Below are 23632 nucleotides of genomic sequence, written 5' to 3'. Positions count from 1 at the left end.
TCATTTGTAGACTTAAAGAAAAAAGAAAAGTAAAATGGTGGGGGTTTTATTTAGTACGTACTTCGCACGATCCGGAATCCAACTTCCCTACGTTTTTTTTATGAAGGAGGCATGTACCTAAAGATCCATTACCCAGATGGAGTTTTTGACGGAATCCACGGTTGGATGTCTGCAAGAGTCGCGGCTGCCACCCAACCTTTAGCACAATGTACGTACCTAGGTATCCACTAGATACCCGGGTACATACAGCCTCGCAGCTAATTTACGCGGGTGACGCGCTACAGCAACACCCTTGCCTAAGTAGACCCTCTACCGCTAAATTTAAGGGTCCTTCTAACCAGTACCCACCCTTCCAGGTGAAGTTAAGTCGCAGGTTTTGCCAACAGTAGGTAATGTTACAATGCGATTGTACTCTATTCATTCAAGGAAATCACGGATAAAGAAATACATCTCATTAAAGTATTCGCTCTACCAATATCGAAAATAAATTGACTAACATTTTCCACATTTATGTGATCGTTTGACTCCCAAGAGCCATTTGCGCGACATCGTCTATACCAAGTGTCTCCATCAACCCATCTCATTCTATATACCCAAGTATATACCATATAATCATATGAACAAAAAAAAAAAAGTATGGTCATAAACACATGATAGGTCAAAATTGCCTAGATCTATCTATTCGGGCTCGGCATGGGAGTTGCAAGAGGCGCCGAAGAGATAGTCACTAATTGATACAGATCAAGTCTGTTCGCAGCTCCACAGTACTCATATCGATTCCCGCCACAGACCATCGTCTGGCAATCAGCATCCGGAGTCAGCGTGCTGCGACTATCCAGTGTATTGCCGCAGTAACATTCGCGGCCGTATTCTGCCGCGAAATACGTGAAACCCTTACAGTCAGACGCGCACATCTCCAACGTCATAGCGTCATCTGCGTACGCCGCCCCAGTCAAAGCCCGACCTCCCGGGAGCTCGCTGTAGCATCCTACGCGGGTGTATGGTGATACTGTTGGTTTGGGGGCAAGTGTGGCAGTTGGGGCGGTTTGGCTAGCCGTAGTACTGTATAGCTCTAGTCTATTACTATCACCACAGTATTCTGTCGAATCTCCGCCACAGACCATGTTGCAGTCGGTCAGGTTTGCGCTTTCGCTTGTTGAGTCGAGTGAATTGCCACAAAAGCCTACGTAGGTTGTTAGCAGCATGCTTTACTCACGCTTTCTTGGGTTTTAGAACTCACATTCCCGGCCATATTCTGTCCCCCAATATACATAGTCAGTACAATTCTTCATACAGCTCTCCAACGTCATGTTATCATAAGCAAACGAGGCACCGCTGAGAGCCCGGATCCCAACCACAGTTGACTCTTTCTGGCATCCCACGAGCAAGTATTCACCAAGGTCCTGCCTATGATGCAAGGTCTCAACTGGTGGTGTGGGAGAAGTGCTGGTGCTAGTTGCCGTGGTAGGCGTAGAAGTAGATGATGAAGTTGTGGTAATCAACGTTGTCGAAGTAATTGTGCTTATAGATGTGCTTGTTGACGATACCGGGGGCGTTGATACCGTTCCGGTGGTGCACGTAGACGGCGGGTTTTGAAATGACTGACAAGTTGCCCCCAATTCACTTGCGGCGTTGAAATCATCGGTCAGAACTTCAGAGTCGCTTCCGCTAATGACATCGATCATAGACGCATACGCAAGCTCCCCAAGGTTAGTATGGTTGGCCGTATAGAAAGTATACGAGCCTACACACGCCCCTTTGGTCATGGCAACTGTGGCATTTTTCAATGTGGGTACCGGAAGGTTGGGATCTCCTGTAGGGGTTTTATATGAGAGGAACATGTCCACAGGGAGGGATGTGCGGTCGTTACGGACCTAGAGAAGGAGGTTAACAGTTGGTCCATAGCCAGTGGCATAGAGGGTTATTCACAGCCGCGGTCACGGTGAGAGTTCCAGAGAAGAGACAGCTCTGAGGCTTTTGGATTAATATCGCGTCTTGCATAGGATATGAATTCCCATTGTTATCGAACATTTGAGTCGTTCCGCTAGCCATACTCAGGGCAACTGTAAAAGAAGAAATGCCAGCAGAAGTCGAGACTTCGGCGTCGATAGGGAACCACTAGACCATATCAGTTTTTTTGACCAATAAACATAAACATGTGTTATTCAATGAACTCACCACGAATTGATCATCAAAGCCCTGTGTAGCTCCTAGGAGAGTCGCCGTGTAGTTACAACTTGTTCTGCCGCAATTGACGCCACCGCTCCGATCCTTATAATTCAACGTCAGACTAGATACAGAATCATCTCCCATATCGGTCGTCCGGACACGTATAAAGCCAGTCAACTGCATCGTATATCCTCCAGAGTTTAATGCCAATTGCATATTTACTGGTTTGATGGAGTACGGCTGTATAGGATCCGACAGTGTTACGCCATCAGGCACTGTGTCAATTAGTTTTTTAAGCACTATAGCGCAGATGCTATTGAAGTCATTGACGCCTGCTATAGCTTGGACTGTGACGTTCCCATCATAGTTAAAAACCTTGAAGTCGGCGTTCCTGGTAGCCTTAATCGAAGGACCAACTACCATGGGGTTGGTCGTATTGCCAGCGATGTACTCGGTGACGATCTTGTTATCGAAAGCTGCGACGGTGGAATCTAGAGGAGCCTCTCCGTTCGATGTAGATCCGACAGGCACGATCTCAGGGAATTCGTCTTCATGCACACCACCAATAGAATGACCGCAAGCGGTAACCTGGATCATCTCAGTCTTGTTAAATCCCATTCGTATAAATTGTTGCTCAAAAGTGAAAGCAGTGTTTTGCGGCAGTGGGACACCTATTGGGCCACCCTCTGTTGCGTCAACTCTGCCGCCGGAGATAGATACCACTGGGCCGCCACAAGATCTAACAGCGTAGTACACGCCAAGAGCAATTAGATCGGCCACGCCCGATCTGCTTGTGTAATAGTCAGCCATGAACTTTAGCGTTGTGTTGAAGCCCGGGCCGAGATTGTCTGAACTTTTCAACTCGTACTGCAAGGAGCCATCAAGCCCACCCGCTCGCACGCCGCTCAAGTCCGTTGTTGTGGCCATGTCGTGGAAAGCTGCCCGCAGCCACTCGGCCGCGTTTTGCCGTCCGGGCCCAGACGCCTCATTAGAACAAGGAATAACGGTTCCACCAAAATCTCTGGCTCTATAGCCCTTAACCTGATACATGATCTCCTCAAGCTCGTCGTAAGGGGAAGGCCATGTTGGATCCGTTTTTGCAAAACCACTAAAAGACAGTATGGTTGCGTAACATATGATTCTCCAATTCGTCATGGCGCAAGGAATTATTTGCAGACCGATATAAATTATTCAGACATGAACAACCCAAGCAACAGAACAAAATCACGGCTGCTCTAGCCGCAAGGGAGACTTTGAGATAGCGAAAGAAGGGGGATACATCACTTGACACAGGAAATGGGAGCCCGGGAAGCCATACTCAAAGCTTAGCGACGGGAGACAATAGAAGATATCTATGAACCTACATCGTGAGTCTACTACGATACCTAGGTACTTGAACATGTACCTTGTGCCTGACAATCTTTGGACAATTTCTGCGAGATAGGAAAGAGAAGAAAACGCCCAAGCTTGGTAGCTGAAAGCCCCTTGCAAAGATAAATACGAGACCTTGCAGCAATGCAATGCTACCTAGCGTAGCGCTTGGGATGGCATTGGTCAGTTGTTCGCCTCTTGCACGAACCTCAGCCCGCAGAGTTAGCAGATACAACGAAAGAGGGTTACCCATAAGCCCTAAGCACTTAACTGATGAGCTTATCTATTGGCATGTCTGTTCACGATGCGTCTCGGCCCCCCAAAACGAAGAATTTTCGCCGGTAATACTAGAAACGTCAGATGATAATGTATAGTTGATACCAGCTATGAGCCAACGGCGTCAAAGCTCCGATAAATGATGAAGCCTTTGGTATGTGCTTGCAAGTTATTGTTCTGGCCAGCTTGCATAGCAGCAGGTGATAGGTAAGGTCACCATTGTGTGTATTAGGTGGGCGGTGAGTGGTAGGTTAGTTTGACGCCGCGTTGGTCATGTAATCAAAAGCTGGACTTCGAGATAGCCACTCATATTATGGGCTTTTCGAATTGGTATGGTATGGGTAGCGACTTGTATGCGGCTGATGGGCTGACTCAAAAATGTTGTGTTTTTAGTTTTATATTGTTCCGCTCGATATTAGCACAAAACGAACAAAACTATATTCGAGGAATGACGGGACCATATTTATATTGGTGTTGCGTATCCTAGCGCCTTAAACCGTTGAAGGCAATAACGTGTCGATTTGTATTGTCTAAATTGTCGGGTGAACAGTTGTAGCTTCAACGTTGGTCTAACGGTCTTAACGGTTTGAGAGGAGTTGAACGTTATTCAAATTAAGATAAAGGTGTGGGGACATAAAACGACGAGATTTAAATTCTCATGGGGTTAGTTCCCGTGTGCACGGCCGAAAGCGTTGAACACTATCGAGTACCTACCTAAGGTACATTTTCCCCTTTTCTTTTTTAAGCTTGCTTTTCTTTTTATCGTTACATGTAACTTTCTTTTTTTCGTGTCCAATATAAGCTTCCGCATATAAAATTTAGGGTTCTAAGGTTATCTTCACACACTCTTTTAGCGGGCATGTTATGTGAATCTTATGTACCTAGGTAGGTATCTAGGTACTTAATGATTGACGAGGAGCAGGGGGTATTACGGAAGCCAAGCCTTCAGATTCTAGGGTTCTCTATCTAGATGCGTAAGTACAGTACATGTCCAGGGTACCATGTTGGAGATCTAGAATCTTACTAACAGCAAGCAGTTTGTGGTGAGCCTCCAATTCGGTGCGATTTAAACCTTTTAAGGTTACAGCTCCAGTTTTGTCTTAGTCTCTTAGTATTATTGCCTTCCTAACGACGTGGACAATTCAAGCGAACAAATACCATCGCAACTTTTACAAACCCCCAATATTCCACATACATACACGAAGATGCTGCTGTGACACCTAGGTATACGACGCAACTATTGTATTCCCCCCCTTCCTTATTCAATTCGATTCAATCGATAGTCTAAATATAAATTCATGATATCTTCGCCCACCGAAATTGCGCAGGCTTGATTTTTTTTATTAATAGGGGGATATTCTTATGTAACCTATTAAAAGTAGCACAGCATCTTGAAGTTGATTTCTTGATTTGCAATTAAAACTTACGGGGCTTCTTTGTTGGATCGCACCCCTACAACTAGTGAGCTATTCCAAGCCCGAGATTTTACCGAGACGATCGATGAAGCAGGCTTGGTGCTAAAGTTATATAGGAAACGGTTTGCTGATTCCTCAGCACAACACATATCCGAATTGGTGTAGTGGCTAACATTTGACGCTCTCATGATCTAAACAATCAAAGGAACCGTCAAGCCCGGGGTTCGATTCCCCGATTCGGAGACATTACCTTTTGCTATCTTGATAGTGGGGGTTGCTTTATTTACCCTTCACTCAGGTTTGTTTCTTCCTAGAAATTCGCACATCTAATGATTGGCATAATTTTTTTCTGTTGTAAATTATGCTGTGCATTCTTTGGATTGGCGACAACTTGTATAATAAATCTAGAACTAAAAACATATCGTAGTTTAAACTGATGTACCAAAGTTGTCATGATGTATAGGTGCATAAATACTCCGTTTGTGCATGTGGGAGGTACCAAATCAAAAAGTGGACCCCACTCCGAAAATTCGCTTAGCCCTCGCGCAAACCCACAAGAAAAATAATTTGGTGGTAGACTTTTCTATTTTTCAAAGTTCAACATCATTAATTCTATCCTTCGAGACCAACTAACCACCAGCAGCGAGGTACGTACGCGCAGATGCACATTGATACATTGACTCATATTATTGAACCTGTCAATCTTCAATTGTGCTTCCATACTTTATTTATTCTGTTAATTAATTAATTGACTGACTGACTGACTTCCCTCCCACTTTAGATCAACGACCTTCGCGATGGCCTCGAGACCGACTGTCACCATCATCGGCAAGGATGGTTCTCCCTCGGGAGCTACCCATACCATTCCTACCGTATTCGCCTCCCCCATCCGACCTGACATCGTCCAACAAGTCCACACTGGAATGGCCAAGAACAAGCGACAACCCTATGCCGTGAGCGAGAAGGCTGGTCACCAGACTTCTGCCGAATCTTGGGGAACTGGTCAGTAATTTCAATACTCTGCATTGGCGCGAGTAAGCTGGATTAGAAAGAAGAAATACAATCTGCTATATATGGCTGGAAATATTACTCGGTTGATCAAGGTTTTGCGATGGTTATAAATACTAACATTCACGTAGGTCGTGCTGTTGCCCGTATCCCCCGTGTCTCTGGTGGTGGTACCCACCGTGCCGGTCAGGCTGCCTTCGGTAACATGTGCCGTTCCGGTCGCATGTTCGCCCCTACCAAGATCTGGCGCAAGTGGCACATTAAGATCAACCAGGGCCAGAAGTAAGTTGGACAAAGTCTTCTTCGGTATCCAAACTAGCAAACTGACACTTTTAAAAAGGCGATTCGCTACTGCTTCTGCTCTTGCCGCTTCCGCTGTTCCTCCCCTACTACTCGCCCGTGGTCACCAGATCTCCTCCGTCCCTGAGGTTCCCCTCGTTGTCGACTCGGCCGTTTTCGAAGGTGGTGCCGCTGCTAAGACTGCCAGCGCTCTCGCTATTCTGAAGTCCGTCGGCGCCGCTGCCGATATCGAGAAGGCTAAGAACTCCAAGAAGCTCCGCGCCGGTAAGGGTAAGCTAAGAGGCCGCCGCCACCGCCAACGACGTGGACCTCTAGTCATCTACAACCCTGAGGTTGACGGCAAGGACCTTGTTACCGGAACTCGCAACCTTCCCGGTGTCGAGACCTGCTCCGTCTACGCTCTCAACCTCCTTCAGCTCGCCCCTGGTGGTCACCTTGGTCGTTTCATCGTCTGGACCTCGGCAGCTTTCAAGGCCCTTGACAGCATCTACGGCACCACCACGAAGCCTTCTGAGTTGAAGAAGGACTTCCTCCTACCTTCCAACTTGGTTTCCCAGGCCGACCTCAGCCGTCTAATCAACAGCTCCGAAATCCAGAGCGTCCTCAACGCTCCTGAGGGTGGTCCTCTAACCAAGCGTGCTGCTGTTCAAAAGAACCCTCTCCGCAACAAGCAAGTCATGCTACGCTTCAACCCGTACCACTCCACATTCGTCAAGAACAAGCTTGGCCAACAGAGTGCGTCGGAAGGCAAGCCGCCTAAGCCTCCTAAGGCTTTCCTAGAGATCTTGCGCGAGGATTAGACTAGCTTGGTGAGCAGCTTAGCCTGAAACGGTGGGAAAAGGGTGCATCAGTTAATTAAGTCATGGCGTAAAGGATCATAGGGTCTTATGAATCAATGGACATTTACATTCTGACCGCCACCCCGTTTAAGTGGTAATAACCTAAATCCTACTGTTGTTCCTTGTGAAAAGCTCAGCAGCATAAATTATAAATGAATCGTAAATAACCATATGTTGTCGTGACATGAATTTCGTAGATTAAGAGCAAGATGCCGATTAGAACAGTAATCGCATCAAACATCGTCTATTATGATGATGATAACTTCGTTCGTCTCAACGTCCTCTGTGAGTAACAGAAATTTGATCCATATTGAGTTTCCAACGGCCACTAGTGGACAAGTTATAATGTTTGTTGGATGTCCAATTATTTTTGGCTCGCGAAGCCTTTCCTGCCATTAACGCTAGATATCAGATTTGGATATATGTTCGACTCATCAAACCCAAATCAATGTTCTGCCTTTTCCCTCATCTTTTCCCGGCATATCTCACGAATTTCGACTTGCTTTCCATCAACAGAATTCAGCATCTAGTCATAAGATATCAGAGCTGACTAAATTTCGACGTTACTCATTTGATTCTAGATCGAGACTAACCCCGGGAAAAATACACAAAAAGTTGTCATGAATCTGGCACCCGCAAGCGCCAGCATATCTAAGTCTCACCAAGACTGGTCAACGTACACAGGGTGTGATAGTCTGACGTGTTCCAAATGTCAAAAAGACCTCATATACCCGATATCACCGTGACCTCTAACAACCCATCCAACTTCCCAGATTCACCACATTCGTTGTCATGGCTGTATGCAAAGTATTCGCTTCATCTAAGATCGACTCCAACTCTTTCACGTTCTTAATGCGCCAGAACTTCTGAATACCTTGCCCTAGCCTTTGGGAAGCGGAATCGATATTTTCTTCCGACTCAGCGGCGAAACATAATCGGAAGTAGGCCCATCCTCTCTCCTCACGGATTTGTGGTGTGGCGCTGAACATCATACCTGGGCTTATTAGCACAAGGTACGGCTTGTGGGTTAGGAAGATCATCATTGCTGTGGACAATGCGGTCCCGTTTATGATGTTTCCTGTGGATCCAACGGCTTTCCACAACGGATGTGTCTCAAAGCGCATGTGGAGCCAGAGAAACATACCACCTCTCGGCCACTGGAAATCGTACAACTGAGTCTTGGTGATGACACCCCACTCGGCCTCTGATTCACGCACTGGAGTTGACTGTTTCAGTTGGAATGCACTATCCTCGAGGATTGTACACATCCGGTTCATGCGACGCTCGTATTGACCACGCAACCCAGAAAGCCATCGTACCCAGCCGTCCATCTTCCATCCATTGAAGGATACTTGGTCCTTCGCAGATCGAGCTTTGAATGCCGCCGATTCTTCAGTCTGTGGTCCCATGATCGTCTCAGCGATGAAAACTTGGGCGAAACCTGAAGGCTGCTGGGTACCAGATTCATTGACACGGAGAATACGCTCGATAATTTCCGGCGTTGAAGTTACCCATCCCATTCGGCACCCAGGAGCCACGGTCTTGGAGAAAGTGTCCAATCTCACAACCCGACCATCCACATCGACACTCAGGAATGATGGCACAAGCGAATCTAAGTATTCATATCCTGACTTTTGTTCGAGGGTATTCGCCGGCTTCAGTTCAGGGGTGGGCAAATTCCTCGCTTTCGCCTCTCCGATCTCTGCAGAAGGATATTGAAGATACCAATATGGGTCGTCCTCGATTATAATCACGTCGTATTCGCTGCAGATGGCGTATAACTCCTTCCTCCTCTCCACCGACAAAACAACACTTGTTGGATTGTGGCCCATTCTAATTACCAATATTAGCAGGGCAGTCATAGGGGATATTCAAGCAAGGGGTAAACTCACGTGACGGTATACATCAAATGCGGTCGTTTTCCCTTATTATAATCCCAATTCGCAAGCACATCCTCCAAGCTTCCGGGACCATAGGGCTTCATACCGTCCTTATCCATCTCAATGGGTACAACTTGTACACCACGGGGTAGCGCCTGGCTGAGGATATTGCTATACATAAATATTTCAGTCAATAAGCCAGGCCGCTCCCGTATGTCATTCTTCCCTTCCACCCAGATGTTGGTGAAGACCTCTAAAGATTTGGACATGCCATCCGTGGAACCAACTGTCATAACAACTTCAGGTCCTCCACAATATGGTACATTTGGGTGTAAGCACTCGCGTGTGAATTGACGAATGAAAGAGAGCAATGGCGGATATCCGTCAGCCTGGCCATATTGTAAAGCGGAGGCAAGATCTATCTTCTTCTGTGGGTCTGGTGTGGGTGCATCGTGAGGTACTACGACATGCGACGCTGTAGCTTTTCCTCTTGATAAGGATGTCGCAGCTAGCTTAGAGGATAACTCGCGATCGTCGTCCGGATAGTTCGGCGACGGTGTCCATCGATCTGGTCTCGCGGTCTGGGCTTCTAAGGTATCGAAGGGAAAGAGTTGAGCATTGGGCAAACCTGAGGCTCGGAATTAGCTTTTCGGGTTCGGAGATATATCACTCTGTGGGATGCGAGGTATGCGACAGCTGATAAGAACTTAGATATTCCTACCTCCTGCGAATTGGGCAATATTGGGGATTTGAAAGAACTTATAGAATTCTTTCATTCGACTTGGTGCCCTCGCTTTGGTAACATCTGAGAAATGGTGCGACATATCTTTCGGTAAAGGTCTCACCGCGTTGGCGGCGATATCATTGGACGCCCCCATGATTGATTGATTCACCGATCCCGCCGTTCCCGATTGTGATACCTACTGCAGGATCTCGATGTTACAAAGGTCTAGGAGTACAAATAGAAGTACAAGCGCAATGGTCTAAAATATATAATAAATCAAGGGGAACATGGATGAAGTAATTATGTTTGATTTAGTGTTTGCCTACATGTGAGATATACATTTGTAATATATAATAACGGAGTAAGTTGCTCTCTTTATCATAGCCCTGTCCCTTCCGTACATGTATAACACATGAATCATATGTAGGACCCTAGTTGGTCTAGATTAGGTGAATTGGCAGCTAGATTACAAATTCGATAGGGATTGGAAGATACGTGGCTACGTATATGTAGGTATATGTAGATTTCTTATATTCTTACTACGTAGGTGTACATGCTAGGCAGTTAAAGTATGACGGAGTCTAGCGGAATTGGGTACAGTTCCGATAAACGGTCCAGGGGTCTAAAATCGAGCCAAACGGGATTGTGGATATCGCAAAAGTCTATCTAACTACCTAATCTACCCTAACTGCATTCTACCTTCCTATCTCTGCGTACCTGTGTTACTATGCTACTATATTAGGTAAGAAGAGTCCTTAAGGGTCGGGGGTTTGCTATACATCCATGTCCGTACCATGTACCTAGGTACCGTAAGGTGATGCGGGGTTGTATGCAGGTACCCCACATCGATGTCAGACCTTCATCGGCGACTTTTCCATTAAAATTTCCGCAAAGAATCTGAATCTCTTTTTTTTTTACTAGCCGTAGAGTCGAAGATTGCTTTACATAACGAGGGCAATCCGTTCTAAACAATCCATTGATTAGGTCTAACCCATAATATCTTCGGACGTAGATAGTATCGGCTTCGACTAATAATTCTATTAGACCTCCACCCCTTGTCATTCCCACCAGTCGGTTATCGTCACGCCGATCCTGCTGCTACCAATCATCCCGCCTTCGCCAAGGGGCGCGTGACAGCTACCTTTGGGGTTCGGGAGAATAAGAAGGAGGGCCACTGACTTATTAGACACGTTCATCTCTAACCTGGTGTGATTTTCTTCTCAAATACACTGAAACGTACTCGGGAGACTCTTCATCATGGAGAAGATCACCGACAAGATCGCCGCTTTGCCGGCCGATTCGAATTATTTCTCTCTCGAATTCTTCCCTCCCAAGACCGCAATGGGTTTTTCGAACCTACGCGACCGACTCGACCGAATGGCACGAGCCTTGCGGCCCTTATTCGTGAATGTAACATGGGGTGCCGGTGGATCTACCGCTACAAAATCACTCGAACTCGCCGAAATATGTCAAAGGGAACTGAACCTGACAACATGCCTACACTTAACGTGTACGAACATGAGCCGGAAAATGATTGATAGGGCATTAGAAGACGCGAAGGCGCTGGGTATTAGGAATATCCTGGCCCTAAGGGGTGATCCCCCGAGAGCTGCAGAATATCAAGATCCGAACGAGAACCCCGAAGATGCTATAGATGAGAATTTTACATGGGCGATTGATTTGGTGCGATATATCAAGAAGACACACGGAGATTACTTCTGCATTGGTGTTGCAACATACCCCGAAGGTCATGCAGATGAGAGCCACCCCTTAGGTCAAAGTCTAGAACATGACCTCCCTTACCTAGTCGAGAAGACACTTGCAGGGGCTGATTTCCTCATGACTCAGCTGTTCTTTGACACTGAAGCTTATGACAATTTCGAAAGGACTTTGAGAAACCACCCCAGTGGTGCTTTCAAGACAATCCCAATAATCCCAGGATTGATGCCCATCCAGAGTTACCAAATGATCAAGAGGACGACGAAGTTGAGTCATGCTAGGATACCCGATGCAGTTATGTCCCGACTAGATGCGGTGAAGATGGATGATGAGAAGGTGAAAAGCGTCGGTGTAGACATTTTATGTGAGATTGTCGAAAGTGTTAAGGAGATATCTGGTAGAACACCTGGCCCCAGGGGCTTCCACTTCTACACTTTGAACCTCGAAAAGGCCGTGTCGTTCATCGTCGAAAGGACAAACCTTATACGCCCTAGCACCCCCATAGAGGAAGAAGCTGTTGTGGAAGAGATTACATCTAAGATACCGACACTTCAAGTTAATGGATCAGAAGATCACGAAGTGCTGCTCCCCCAATCCAGAGAGCAGTCTCGAAGTCGAAGGCAGTCGAACGTTGGCTCAGAACCCCGTAATCGGGTTATTATTTCCGGGCGATCAGTATCGTATCCAGAATATGAAGCTACGTCGGCAGAAGCCAGTATACCGGCAGAGCCAATCAACAGCCGGGCGAATACCTTGGCGATATCGGAAGGGGAGGGTGTACTTGGTCGAGAAGCTACGTGGGACGACTTCCCCAACGGTAGATGGGGTGACGCTAGATCGCCAGCTTACGGTGAGATTGATGGGTACGGGCCTAGTCTGCACGTCTCCCACGCTCAAGCCGTCAGTCTCTGGGGTTATCCTACTAAGTTAGAGGATGTCAACGAATTATTTGTGCGACATCTTAAGGGGGAACTGTCGGCGATCCCATGGAGCGAGGAGGAATTTAATGAGGAGACGAGGATCATCACAGAAAAGCTCATACGACTCAACTCGAAGGGCTGGTGGACGGTAGCATCGCAGCCTACTGTGAACGGACTGCGTTCTTCGGATCCTATTTTTGGATGGGGACCGCAGCAAGGATTTGTGTTCCAAAAGGCGTTCGTCGAATTCTTTATCCCTTCATCAGCGTGGAAGATTCTCCTCGAGAAACTCCAGAGCTCAGAGGTACAGAATACAGTGTGCTTCTACGCAGCGAATGCTGCCGGGGATTTCCTCTCCTCGGATCTGACCGGTGGACTAGCCGGCGAAGCAGTGAAGGAATCAAGCACGAACGCAGTGACATGGGGTGTATTTCCAGGAAAGGAAATCATCACACCTACAATCATAGAGGAAGTGAGCTTCAGGGCTTGGAGCGAGGAGGCGTTTGGCATTTTTGCGGAGTGGGCACAGGTTTACGGAAAAGGCTCGGAAAGCGAAAAATTGCTGGAAAAGGCACGGGCGGACTCGTGGTTGGTTAATATCATTCATCATGATTATGTGGAGAAGGATGCACTGTGGGACTTGCTTCTAGAATGAAAAGGACTAGAAAAGAAAACGCGTGGTATTCATATTGAGATGAGGTAGACTATTGACCTAGAGAAATCAAGTATGGACTCCGTCAGATAGGTGGCCGAACTTGCTGTTGTCCATCTTCCTGGTTCATATCTGAGAGTTGAAATCCATCGTGAATAAGAAATAAATCATCGCGGGATATGTCCGCAAATGTCCGAAGTATGGAGATAGACGTAGATGTGTCTAACATAGCCATCAATTTTTTCTCCTTTTCCATCACCAATATATCCATCCGAACTCCCTTCATATTCGACGCCTCCTAGTTTTGTCCTATTGAAAAAGAACCGCCACCCCCCGATCTCATAAATTCGGCATCATTCAACACCTTTTTTCGTTATTTTTTTACTCTGGATAGGAAGTAGACAATAGCGTAATAAACGAAAAAGCATTCGCATCGTGGGGTGTTGTGTCGCCGTCGTGTAACCGTTGAGTCATCCGTCGCCACATTACGAAAACGCCGTAAAAAACAAGGGAGAGAAATCAGATGAGCAATAACCGGGGAAGTTCCGCGCAACATGCCATAAACCGTGGCATATCCTGTCCAGATCCGCAACGAGACCCTTGCTAAAATCCAGACATCGCCGACCCCCCACTTAGACCTCACCATCGTCGAGCCAATCGTCGTCATCGAACACACTAGCATGGCTGACGCGAATCTCATCCTCTGGCTCCGGCTCCTTCTTAACACGAGCCGGGCGACCAGGGCCCCTACGAGCGGGCGTCGGGGGTGGGATATCCTTGCTCATATCCAGGACCTTGATATCGTCATCCTCAGAATCATCGAGATTCGTGGTGTGAATGTCGTTGCCGAAGAGTGAGCGGGCGACCCTGTCGCCGTTAGCCTTCGGCTTGGCGTCAGAAGCGGCAGCACCACGTTTCTTGGTTTCGGCGGATGTGGTGGGTGAAGTAGCGGCTTTGCCTTTACCATTAGGCTGGGCCTTCGCAGGAAGACCGCGGCGCTTGGGGGTCGGAGTCGGGAGTTGTGATGCGTCGTCGTCGGAGTGGGCGTCTTTGGCGTCGTAGTCGGATTTGAAGCCCGTGTCGTTGGTGTCCTCCTCGGACATGGCGGCTTTCTTCTTCTTGTTGGCGCCGCCGGCAGGGGCAGCGGCGGCGCCACGCTTACGCTTGCCGTTGCCGTTGCCGGTGCTAGCGGGAGTGCCTGCAGCAGGTGCTTTGCCGCGAGCTGCGGGTGTGGCGGTAAGCGCGGCAGGGTCTTCACCTTGTTCTATTGCGGCTTCCTGGGCACGGCTAAGCGCTTTGATGCCGCGGAAATGATACTCTAGACCAGCTACCGTGGACTCGCCGTAGAATTTCTGGATTTCTGTGGTAGTTTGTTAGTTTGGTTGTCCAATTCCTACCCTCTAATACCAAAGTAGATTGTAGAGAATAGATACTATGTAAAGAATGGAAGAAAGAGAGAAGATGATGTGTATGTACCTCCTCGCTCAACAGGCAACTCGCCAGGATCCTTGCCATCCTCGCGCCACTGAGCTTGCAACTCAGCTAAGTGCTTGAGGGGACGCAGACGATGGTCCACGGCAGAAGCTGTGGTACCTCCACCCATCAAAGATGCAAGCTCTACTATTACATCAGCCGGGGAATTGTGTTTGTGGATGATGTATATGTGTGGGCATCGAGATAGGGATATGGTGCAATTGTTAAAATTTCCGATCTCGGATATATCCTTGTGGATATGGTCCTTAATGAAATCCCTGGGGATTCAAAACACGATGTAAGGTAGACAAGAGAGAGCGCAAACGGCGGGATCCACGTACCATGGAAGTCAAGTCGAGCCTTGCCTTTGATGGATCCTATAACGGCAGCTAAGAGTCGTGTGCTGGCATCGTAAGTCTTGAAATTGGTTTTATTCTGACTGGGCGGCATCTTTGCGGTTCTCGGGAGTTAGACTCTGGAAGTTATTAGTTAAAACTAAGAAAAGGCGAAGTATCACCTTAGATTTGTGGATGTAACACAAGTGGATATGAAATTTGGAGGATAGTAGTGTCTTGGGGATGGAGGAGTTGTGTTGATGTCGAAGATGATTTAGAAGTGCAATTGGTCAGTTTCCTAGAGGAGGTATAAATGCACGAAAGAACCTGTGCAATGGCAAGCTATGTTATGAGTAAGGAGGAAGGTGCTAGATGTTGAAGGAGAGGATTAGGGGAGGGGCGAATGATAGAAGTGGTGCTTCGGGTACAGTAGGGAGGATCGATTCATCCAAAGAAGGTAATCACAAGTCCACGCTTCCGTATCATCAATAGGAAAGCCATATTAGGGAACTCTATAGTTAGAAGGAACGAATATATCTTACCGTATTCGTGCTGAGAATTCTAGTTTGAGATCTTGGGATTGTCAAGGCTGATTGATGTCAAGTATGGTGAAATTGAGGACACGGACGTGCTAACTGATCAATCTTAGGAACGATATCTTACTTTGTAGGAAAGGTACAATAGTGGGGAGTAGGTAACAGTTTGCTACGCTGTAGGTATAGATAATGAAAGTGTTGATACGGGGTGGGTGCTGCGATGGATTTAGAATAGGGAAGGAAGCTACTTACCAGTATCGTGATAATCAATAGCTTGAATCGCAATTGCTTAGAAACGGCCTCAACTGTTAGGTATCCTAGCACAGACCATAAATATACTCCAAAGCAGAGCTTTTGAGAGGTACCTAGGTAGATACTCTATCTCCAGCTTCCTCTGGTGTGAATATCTTGGAGGTGATATCAATCCTCAACTCGTCCACCTAGTCTAGGTCGAACTGGTATTCAAGGGAGGCGTGGTACTTCTATACACAAATTAGTTTATTACGAGCTGATCTTAATTGTTATCTAGGGAAGGGTGACGATGAGTAATGAGTATATGTATGCTTGATTGTTTCTGTAGAGCATGTGTGTACCTCATTGGATTAACAAAATCTAGAAAACACGACCTCATATGAAGCAATACAGCGATAGACTGGCTGCCAAGATATAATATTATGTAGATATACTCACCCAGTTGGATTAAACTCCAGTTTGAGTCCCAGTAAGTTCAAGGCCGAATTTATTGGACGGCTTGGTTGCAAACTTGATTAAAACTTGATCTGAGTGTATAGTTAGTTTCATAATTTTACTGGAGTTGATGAATACAGGCGGCAACATACATGCTTAGGGTGCTCCTTCAGTTCCGAGGTGATCTCGAAGGCAATTAGTGACTTAGGCAGGCGAACAGGCGTACGAAATTAGCGATACCAACCAAGTGCGGATTATGGAGGAACTGCTATGCATATATTAGCAACTTCGTCGAATTTTCAAATGGAAGTCTTATCTCACGAGCCACTGAATATATAACAAGAGATTTGCTAATATTTAAATTTAAAAAAAATAGGTGTGAAATTGGAAGTTGGGATGGGGGGAAGAAATAGTAGGTACCTAGGTATGTAGGCAGGTCTTGCTCGTGGATTCAAGTGAACGGGCGTGTGTTCCAGTTAGTAGATGACTTCGCGGATCGAGTTTCAAGGCTTCTAATCAGCACAACTTTCCATAGAAATTGGCAAATTAAATTTGCAAAAGACTATTTACATATTTCTGATAATCCATTCAATTTTTTTTAGAAATAGGTAATTGTTTCTGCGACTAATTAGTAAGGGTATAAAATAAATACAGTAAGTACTCACTATCACTAATTCACATTCAACGCACCACCCCACGAGCGAATCGGCGCATGTGTCACACCAGCCACATACTTTTTATTTACATGGGTGCCTGGGATGTGACGACCTCACCGCAGGACACCTACATTTTTTTCTGCATTTTCTAGACGACATATCAGAAACTACTTTTTACGAGTCCTATGGGGGTTGAGTTCTTATACCTACATATTTAGATGTTGATAATGTCGTCATTATTCGTAACTGCAGCCAGCATTGCTCAGATGGAGTTTTGTGCATCTTCGTCTTTCTTGAAACTATTACTAAGTAAGGCAAACGTTCATATATGAGCAATTAAGTATTATCCAGACTGATCAGGTTTGCATAATTATTATTATTAGCATTACTCATTCAAATTGTCTTTTCTCCTAATGGTGTCCTTCTTCCAGTTGGTGTTTGCCGTCCAGAATTGTACTGTGGACTCAGATGCGGCTTAACGCCTGAATATGTCCACCCCTGTTGCGTTTTTATAACAGGTTGTTGGCTGCCATACATCCAGTATTGGATTCCAATAATCGAGTCGCAAACGGCCTGAAAGATACCACATAGCTTAAACGCCCATGGGATTTCGGTAGTACTCGTGAAAAACCAAAACATCTTCATAGCATCACCCACTAACCAACTTGCTATTACGGAGAAGCGAAATCCTTTGCAGGATCGTGAGCGCGCATTAGCGAGGAGCTGTGGAAGAGGCAAAGTTGCTTCGACTGATAGCCCAACATAACCTATTAGAGCTGAATACCTTGGGTAGATTGAATTGAAGGGCGCAAGTAACAGCTCAAGCATAGTCAAACCAATGAATAATGTCAACAAAAATTGCCAATACCTGACGCATGTAATTAGTATACTTCACTGAGATCCAATAAAAGGAACGTACGGCTTTGGTGAGCGCCACTGCCAGAAATTATACGGTCGTTGGAAACCTCCGAGTCCATCTTGTGCGCCCGCAAAAGGAATAGCAGCATCCCCTCCTTTCGATGATGGGGGCGGTCGGTGATCGAGGGCAATCTTTAGGAGAATGAGTTGGATAAAAATGTTGCAGAATGATTGAATCAGCAATGCCGTATCAAATCTCGCGCCGGGGTAGTAGAAGACCCTAATAATAGATTATTGTTAGTATTACAGCCAAGCCTCTGGGTGTTGGGTTAGGATGGTCGCTAACCTCATTATCGACGCGACAAGCATAATTAGAGGGATGTCAAGCGAAAAGCCGGCGCTGGACTTGGCCCTATGCATAGAAATTGCTTGGTCTGCGTATGACAAGATCGGAGACAATATTAAGAATATGGGCGCCGCATAGGCGGCCAAGGTGGTGAGGAAGTGCATCCTTGATAGTATAGTCGGTTGGGTTACGTACGGTCGGACAAGGCGGAAGACGGCGTAGATTGGTTATGTTAGTCCTATATGAGATTTTTGGCGCAAGGACACATCAATGGATATTGAGGCAGCATGGCAGAGAGAATTGAAGCATTAAACAGCACTTTAGGTAGTATGTTGAGTATAAAGAATTCAAATTTTCATATGTACAAAGTTATGTTCAGGAACGAAGCTAATGTACACGGGTAGTTAGGGGGAAATCGCGATTTTTTAGTGGATCTTCAAATTGTAACAGCTGGTCACAAATAGGACACTAACAAATTTCAGATATACAATTGCACCCAGGGGGGTTCATCCAATGATAGTTTCCAAGCTTTACCTAATATGACCTAGCACAATTTCTCATACTCGGCACGGCTAAATACCCAACCGATGACGCTGATTACCTTATCACGCATTGGGCAATGCAGAATTAGGTAAACGAACGGCCTATGATTGGTCAATTTATTGACCGCAAATGCAGGGTCTCACCTTTGACCCCTCCAAAAGAAAACTCGATCGGCCATTCACCCCACTTCGCCGTAAACATTTTCCTTCTTGCAGTGAGAGGCACGATAACACTTCAAGTACTCGACGGACGCGTTCCGGTTCGTTAGAGTCTCTAAACACGAGCTTTTTCCGTCATTTCTGTCATTACCTGACGAGATGGAATACATAACCCTCACCGGAGAGTCTTGTTTCACGCCCTCTGAGGCCAACAAATTAAAAGATCGTGTTAACCAGACGACTTCTACTAAAGTCGCCAATATCTTAGGCTCATGGATTTATTACGCGCATATCAAAGGAGACAAGAAGGCTGTTGAGCCCAAACTCCAGCAATTGCTCCCATTACCTAGTAGTAATCAACCACCACCTTTAACGCATATCGGTTATACTCGCACTTTTTACGTTATACCTAGGAACATTTCCCCATGGAGTTCCAAAGCTACCAAGGTCTGCGAAGTTTGCGGGCTCAAGACTCAGGTACACCGGGTGGAACGAGCTCGATCCGTCACCATTGAATTCGAACAACCCTTTAACGACGGCGAAATCTCATTCAAAGACTTACTGTTTGACCGGATGACTGAGATAATATCACCCAATCCACCAGATCTTGACTCTATGTTTGTAGAACGAGAGCCCTTACCACTAGAAGTCGTCAATATCTTCTCCGGCGAGCAAAGCCCGATTGACATGCTAAAGGCATATAACCTTGAGCATGGCCTAGCATTAGACGAGTCCGAAATGGAATACTTGGTTCAAGAATTCACTCAACTTGGACGACCACCAAACGACATTGAGCTTTTTATGTTTGCTCAGGTTAATTCTGAGCATTGTCGTCACAAGTAAGTCATAACATACCCCGAATGGACACTGTCTCTTTTATGAACACGATTCGGTTCAATTCTGTTCATTAAGTGTACTTGCAGTCGGTTCACTTGATATATTACCCTCATACGTTGGGGAATTCAAATTTGCAATCTCCTGCTTTTCTCTGAAACAAACTAACAAGATATGGTAGACAATTCAATGCGAGCTGGACTATAGACGGCATAACCAAGGATATGAGTCTATTTGACATGATCCGGAACACGCATAAAAAGACGCCCGACTATACTGTCTCTGCATATAGTGATAATGCTGCAGTGATGCAGGGTGAGATTGGACACTACTGGGCCCCTGACTATACGACTGGGTCCTGGAGACTCAACAAAGAGGTCGTGCACGTGCTAGCCAAAGTTGAGACTCATAATCATCCTACTGCTATTTCTCGTAGGTATCCAATGGGTGTGATATGATGATATAACGGTGCTAACTTATGGTCAGCTTTCCCTGGAGCCGCTACTGGATCAGGTGGTGAGATCCGTAAGTCAACTCCAACTCTCGCTTTAAGTTTTTTCAAGGTCAATTCATTGGAACTGCTTATTAATATTCACTGCCGTAGGTGATGAGGCTGCTGTTGGAAGAGGATCTGCCACCAAGGCCGGCCTATCTGGATTTTGGGTCTCCGATCTCCTCATCCCTGGTCATCAAGACTGGGAGGTTGACATTGGCCGCCCCGCCCACTATGCCAGCAGTTTGGACATCATGCTCGAAGCCCCCATTGGTTCCGCCCGCTTCAACAACGAATTTGGACGTCCTGCTCTTGCCGGATGTTTCCGTACACTCTTAACAAACGGTACTAACAAGAGTGATCCGAGCTCAACAACCGCAGCAGATTGGCGAGGGTACCACAAGCCTATCATGATTGCTGGTGGACTTGGTAGAGTCAGACCAGGACACGCAATCAAAGACCCCTCAGATGTGCACGAGGGCGCACATGTCATTGTACTCGGTGGCCCCGCGATGCTCATCGGCCTTGGAGGTGGTGCTGCTTCTAGTAATGCTTCAGGAGAAGGTACCGCAGATCTAGATTTCAATAGTGTGCAGAGAGGTAACCCCGAAATGCAACGTCGAGCCCAGATGGTTATCGACGCATGCGTCAGTCTAGGAGACACAAACCCTATTGTAGGTGTTTTATGTTTTAAATAATTTGCTCAATGTTTACTGACAAAAACTTAGGCAATGATACATGACGTCGGCGCTGGTGGTTTGTCCAATGCACTCCCAGAATTGGTCAAGGACGCCGGGTTTGGTGGTAAATTTGAACTTCGCCAAGTCGAAAGCACCGATGGTAGCATGAGTCCTCTTCAGATTTGTAAGTGGTCACTAGTTTTGGTTCTCGTCCTCTTGTACTAACTTCTTCGTTTCAAGGGTGCAATGAAGCTCAGGAGCGTTACGTCATATTGGTCAATAGTGAGGGAATGAATCGATTTGTGAGCATCTGCAGTAAGTTCCATTCGCACTTCATGGCATTATTCAAAATTAATTGGCGAACCTAGGACGTGAACGTTGCGGCTTCTCGGATGTTGGCACTGTCGTATCGAGAACTGAGACTGATTCCCCCAAACTCATCTTAACGGATAGAAATTCGAAGGATAAGACGTTTTCACGACCGATTGATCTTCCTATGTCGACCCTGTTCCCTCCAGGCCGACGGCTACAGCGTATAGTCACATCCCGTAAGCCAGCTTTGCCGAAGTTTGATCCGATTTCCAGCTTGAAAGCTACATATGGAGAAAAGCTGCCTGATGCCGAATTATTGAAGAAGGCTCTTCAACGAGTATTCCATATGCCAGCCGTAGGGTCTAAGTCTTTTCTAATCACAATCGGAGACCGATCGGTCGGTGGTCTGACCGCACGAGACCAAATGGTAGGACCGTGGCAAACACCAGTCGCAGATGTTGCCGTTACAGCTGCATCGTTTAACCTGGGTGTGAAAACCAGACATGGTGAAGCAATGGCAATGGGAGAGAAGCCGACGATTGCTTTGATATCCCCTGCCGCCTCCGCCCGCATGGCGGTTGCCGAGAGTTTAATGAACATAGGCGCTGCTGACATTTTGGGTGATCTCCGACGTATTAAGTTGTCTGCCAATTGGATGGCGGCCGTAAATCATCCCGGCGAAGGGGCTGCTCTCTACGAAGCGGTCGAGGCAATTGGACTTGATATGTGCCCTCGGTATGTATTAAACTGTTACTTTTAACATGCGGGAGTTACTAACGTAATTGTAGACTGGGAATCAGTATTCCGGTTGGCAAAGACTCGACTTCTATGAAGGCAGCCTGGAAGGACCGCGAGACCGAGAAAACCAAGAGCGTAACCGCGCCCGTCTCGGTTGTAATTTCTGCATTTACAGTTGTGGATGATATCAGGAAAACATGGACCCCCCAACTTCGACGATACGAAGAAGTAGGAGAGACAATCCTTATGTTCGTAGACCTGTCGAACGGCAGCAAAGCTCTGGGAGGTTCTGCTCTTGCTCAATCATTCGGCTGCGTGGGTCAAGATGCGCCAGATGTTCGAGATGTTGAATTGATAACAGACTACTTTGATGCATTGGCCCAGTTGCATCAGAGTGGTGTTGTCCTTGCTTACCACGACAGGTCTGATGGAGGACTGATCACAACAGTGGCCGAAATGATGTTCGCAGGAAGATGTGGAGTTGACCTAATGATGGACGGAATAGCTGACTCGAGCTCTATTAAAGATATGGTGAATGCACTGTTCAACGAGGAACTTGGTGCTGTATTCCAGGTACGAGCATCGGATGAAATAAATCTCAAGAGATGTTTCGCAACTTGTGGTCCGCCTCCCGGCTTGATAAGGAGGTTTGGTAGTGTCCAGTCTAAGTCCAAGCAAAGCTTGACGATTCGCTACGGCACAACACCTTTCGTCAGTCTGGACAGAAGAGAGATACAGCAATGGTGGGCGAAGACTTCATTCGAGATGCAGAAGCTTAGGGATAACCCATCCTGCGCCGAGTCCGAATACTCAACTATCTTAGACCAAAGCGATCCGGGTCTATCTTATAGACTTACATTCGATCCTTCGGACACCATTCTACCTCTCACAGCATCCATAACTGGTCTATTCGGCAAGAATCCTCGAGTTGCTATCCTAAGAGAACAAGGTGTCAACGGACATACTGAGATGGCCTTTGCATTCAAAGCGGCGGGATTTGACCCGATTGATGTGATGATGACAGACATTATCTCCGGCCGCTCATTAGCAGATTTCGTAGGTTTGGCCGCTTGTGGTGGCTTTTCCTATGGCGACGTGCTTGGGGCCGGACAAGGCTGGGCTAAGTCTATTCTAATGCACGAGAATGCTCGGAAGGAATTCGAGGTGTTCTTCAGGAGACCAGACACATTTACTCTTGGTGTCTGCAATGGGTGCCAGATGTTATCACGATTGAAGGAACTCATCCCTGGTGCAGAACATTGGCCGACATTCGTAGAAAACACTAGCCAACAGTTTGAGGCGCGTTTTAGTATGGTCAAGATCGAAGATAACAAAGCGAAGCCTTCGGTCTTCCTTCACGGCATGCACGGCTCGGCTTTGCCAATCGTTGTCTCACATGGAGAAGGACGGGCAGCGTTTTCTTCACCGAATTCGTTACACGCTCTAGAAGGAGCGGGTATGATTCCGATTCGTTACGTCGACAACTATCTCAACGTAACGGATAAGTATCCGCTCAACCCCAATGGTAGCCCTGGCGGGATTGCTGGTGTAACTAGCGAGGATGGCCGTGTATTGGCTATGATGCCTCATCCTGAACGGACAGTGGTGGCAGACACTGCATCATATGCGCCACCGGCCCTTCTCGAGCAATGGGGAGAGTTTGGGCCCTGGATTAGAATGTTCAGAAGCGCACGAAGATGGGTCGGCTAG

At 46.7% G+C, this 23632-nt stretch overlaps 7 protein-coding genes and 1 non-coding gene across 8 annotated transcripts; 4 read left to right on the top strand and 4 right to left on the bottom strand.

Annotated features, from left to right (window-relative positions):
- Window positions 1-381: 381 nt before the first annotated feature.
- On the bottom strand, window positions 382-4541 carry F4822DRAFT_442288 (heme peroxidase; the record flags this gene model as incomplete). Its single annotated transcript, XM_051462975.1, has 5 exons — window positions 382-1183; window positions 1241-1874; window positions 1930-2118; window positions 2179-3310; window positions 4531-4541. 5 exons carry the CDS (start codon window positions 4539-4541, stop codon window positions 675-677), a joined length of 2475 nt encoding a protein of 824 aa, XP_051316995.1. The 3' UTR covers window positions 382-674.
- Window positions 4542-5381: 840 nt separating this feature from the next.
- On the top strand, window positions 5382-5474 carry F4822DRAFT_t54. The gene has a single exon. It is a non-coding gene; the product is annotated as a tRNA-Glu (tRNA).
- Window positions 5475-6028: 554 nt separating this feature from the next.
- F4822DRAFT_427070 (60S ribosomal protein L4-A) lies at window positions 6029-7339 on the top strand (the record flags this gene model as incomplete). The annotated part of the gene is made up of 3 exons (XM_051460672.1): window positions 6029-6233; window positions 6371-6521; window positions 6580-7339. 3 exons carry the CDS (start codon window positions 6029-6031, stop codon window positions 7337-7339), a joined length of 1116 nt encoding a protein of 371 aa, XP_051316994.1.
- Window positions 7340-8017: 678 nt separating this feature from the next.
- F4822DRAFT_178270 (aromatic amino acid aminotransferase) lies at window positions 8018-10397 on the bottom strand. The gene is made up of 3 exons (XM_051453377.1): window positions 9980-10397; window positions 9271-9886; window positions 8018-9211 (listed from the first exon to the last, which is right to left on the bottom strand). The coding sequence occupies exons 1-3, from the start codon at window positions 10134-10136 to the stop codon at window positions 8128-8130; spliced, it is 1857 nt and encodes a 618-aa protein (XP_051316993.1). The 5' UTR covers window positions 10137-10397; the 3' UTR covers window positions 8018-8127.
- Window positions 10398-11141: 744 nt separating this feature from the next.
- On the top strand, window positions 11142-13317 carry F4822DRAFT_178057 (MTHFR-domain-containing protein). Its single transcript, XM_051453375.1, has one exon. It carries the CDS (start codon window positions 11240-11242, stop codon window positions 13274-13276), a length of 2037 nt encoding a protein of 678 aa, XP_051316992.1. The 5' UTR covers window positions 11142-11239; the 3' UTR covers window positions 13277-13317.
- A 588-nt stretch (window positions 13318-13905) lies between these two features.
- F4822DRAFT_427067 (uncharacterized protein) lies at window positions 13906-15196 on the bottom strand (the record flags this gene model as incomplete). Its single annotated transcript, XM_051460671.1, has 3 exons — window positions 13906-14633; window positions 14750-14890; window positions 15088-15196. 3 exons carry the CDS (start codon window positions 15194-15196, stop codon window positions 13906-13908), a joined length of 978 nt encoding a protein of 325 aa, XP_051316991.1.
- A 2040-nt stretch (window positions 15197-17236) lies between these two features.
- Window positions 17237-18584, bottom strand: F4822DRAFT_178048 (uncharacterized protein). The gene is made up of 3 exons (XM_051453374.1): window positions 18165-18584; window positions 17880-18098; window positions 17237-17828 (listed from the first exon to the last, which is right to left on the bottom strand). The coding sequence occupies exons 1-3, from the start codon at window positions 18326-18328 to the stop codon at window positions 17354-17356; spliced, it is 858 nt and encodes a 285-aa protein (XP_051316990.1). The 5' UTR covers window positions 18329-18584; the 3' UTR covers window positions 17237-17353.
- A 440-nt stretch (window positions 18585-19024) lies between these two features.
- On the top strand, window positions 19025-23632 carry F4822DRAFT_436683 (phosphoribosylformylglycinamidin; the record flags this gene model as incomplete). The annotated part of the gene is made up of 8 exons (XM_051462333.1): window positions 19025-19704; window positions 19881-20131; window positions 20186-20224; window positions 20304-20866; window positions 20921-21056; window positions 21113-21187; window positions 21241-21919; window positions 21973-23632. The coding sequence occupies 8 exons, from the start codon at window positions 19025-19027 to the stop codon at window positions 23630-23632; spliced, it is 4083 nt and encodes a 1360-aa protein (XP_051316989.1).

Source organism: Hypoxylon trugodes, assembly GCF_022578975.1.
Source record: "Hypoxylon trugodes strain CBS 135444 unplaced genomic scaffold F4822scaffold_3, whole genome shotgun sequence".
In the NCBI taxonomy this organism is placed as follows: domain Eukaryota; kingdom Fungi; phylum Ascomycota; class Sordariomycetes; order Xylariales; family Hypoxylaceae; genus Hypoxylon; species Hypoxylon trugodes.
This window is presented reverse-complemented; position numbering and strand designations above follow the sequence as displayed.

Bases quoted from the DNA above. Each gene is read 5' to 3' on its own strand.
- F4822DRAFT_178270 (XM_051453377.1), bottom strand. From the start codon at position 10,136: ATGGGGGCGTCCAATGATATCGCCGCCAACGCGGTGAGACCTTTACCG. The intron at 9,887-9,979 runs GTAGGAATATCT...TCCGAGCCTCAG, and splicing joins TATTGCCCAATTCGCAGGAG to GTTTGCCCAATGCTCAACTC. The intron at 9,212-9,270 runs GTGAGTTTACCC...ATTGGTAATTAG, and splicing joins CATTTGATGTATACCGTCAC to AATGGGCCACAATCCAACAA.
- F4822DRAFT_178057 (XM_051453375.1), top strand. From the start codon at position 11,240: ATGGAGAAGATCACCGACAAGATCGCCGCTTTGCCGGCCGATTCGAAT.
- F4822DRAFT_178048 (XM_051453374.1), bottom strand. From the start codon at position 18,328: ATGCACTTCCTCACCACCTTGGCCGCCTATGCGGCGCCCATATTCTTA. The intron at 18,099-18,164 runs GTTAGCGACCAT...ATCTATTATTAG, and splicing joins CTTGTCGCGTCGATAATGAG to GGTCTTCTACTACCCCGGCG. The intron at 17,829-17,879 runs GTACGTTCCTTT...TACATGCGTCAG, and splicing joins CAGTGGCGCTCACCAAAGCC to GTATTGGCAATTTTTGTTGA.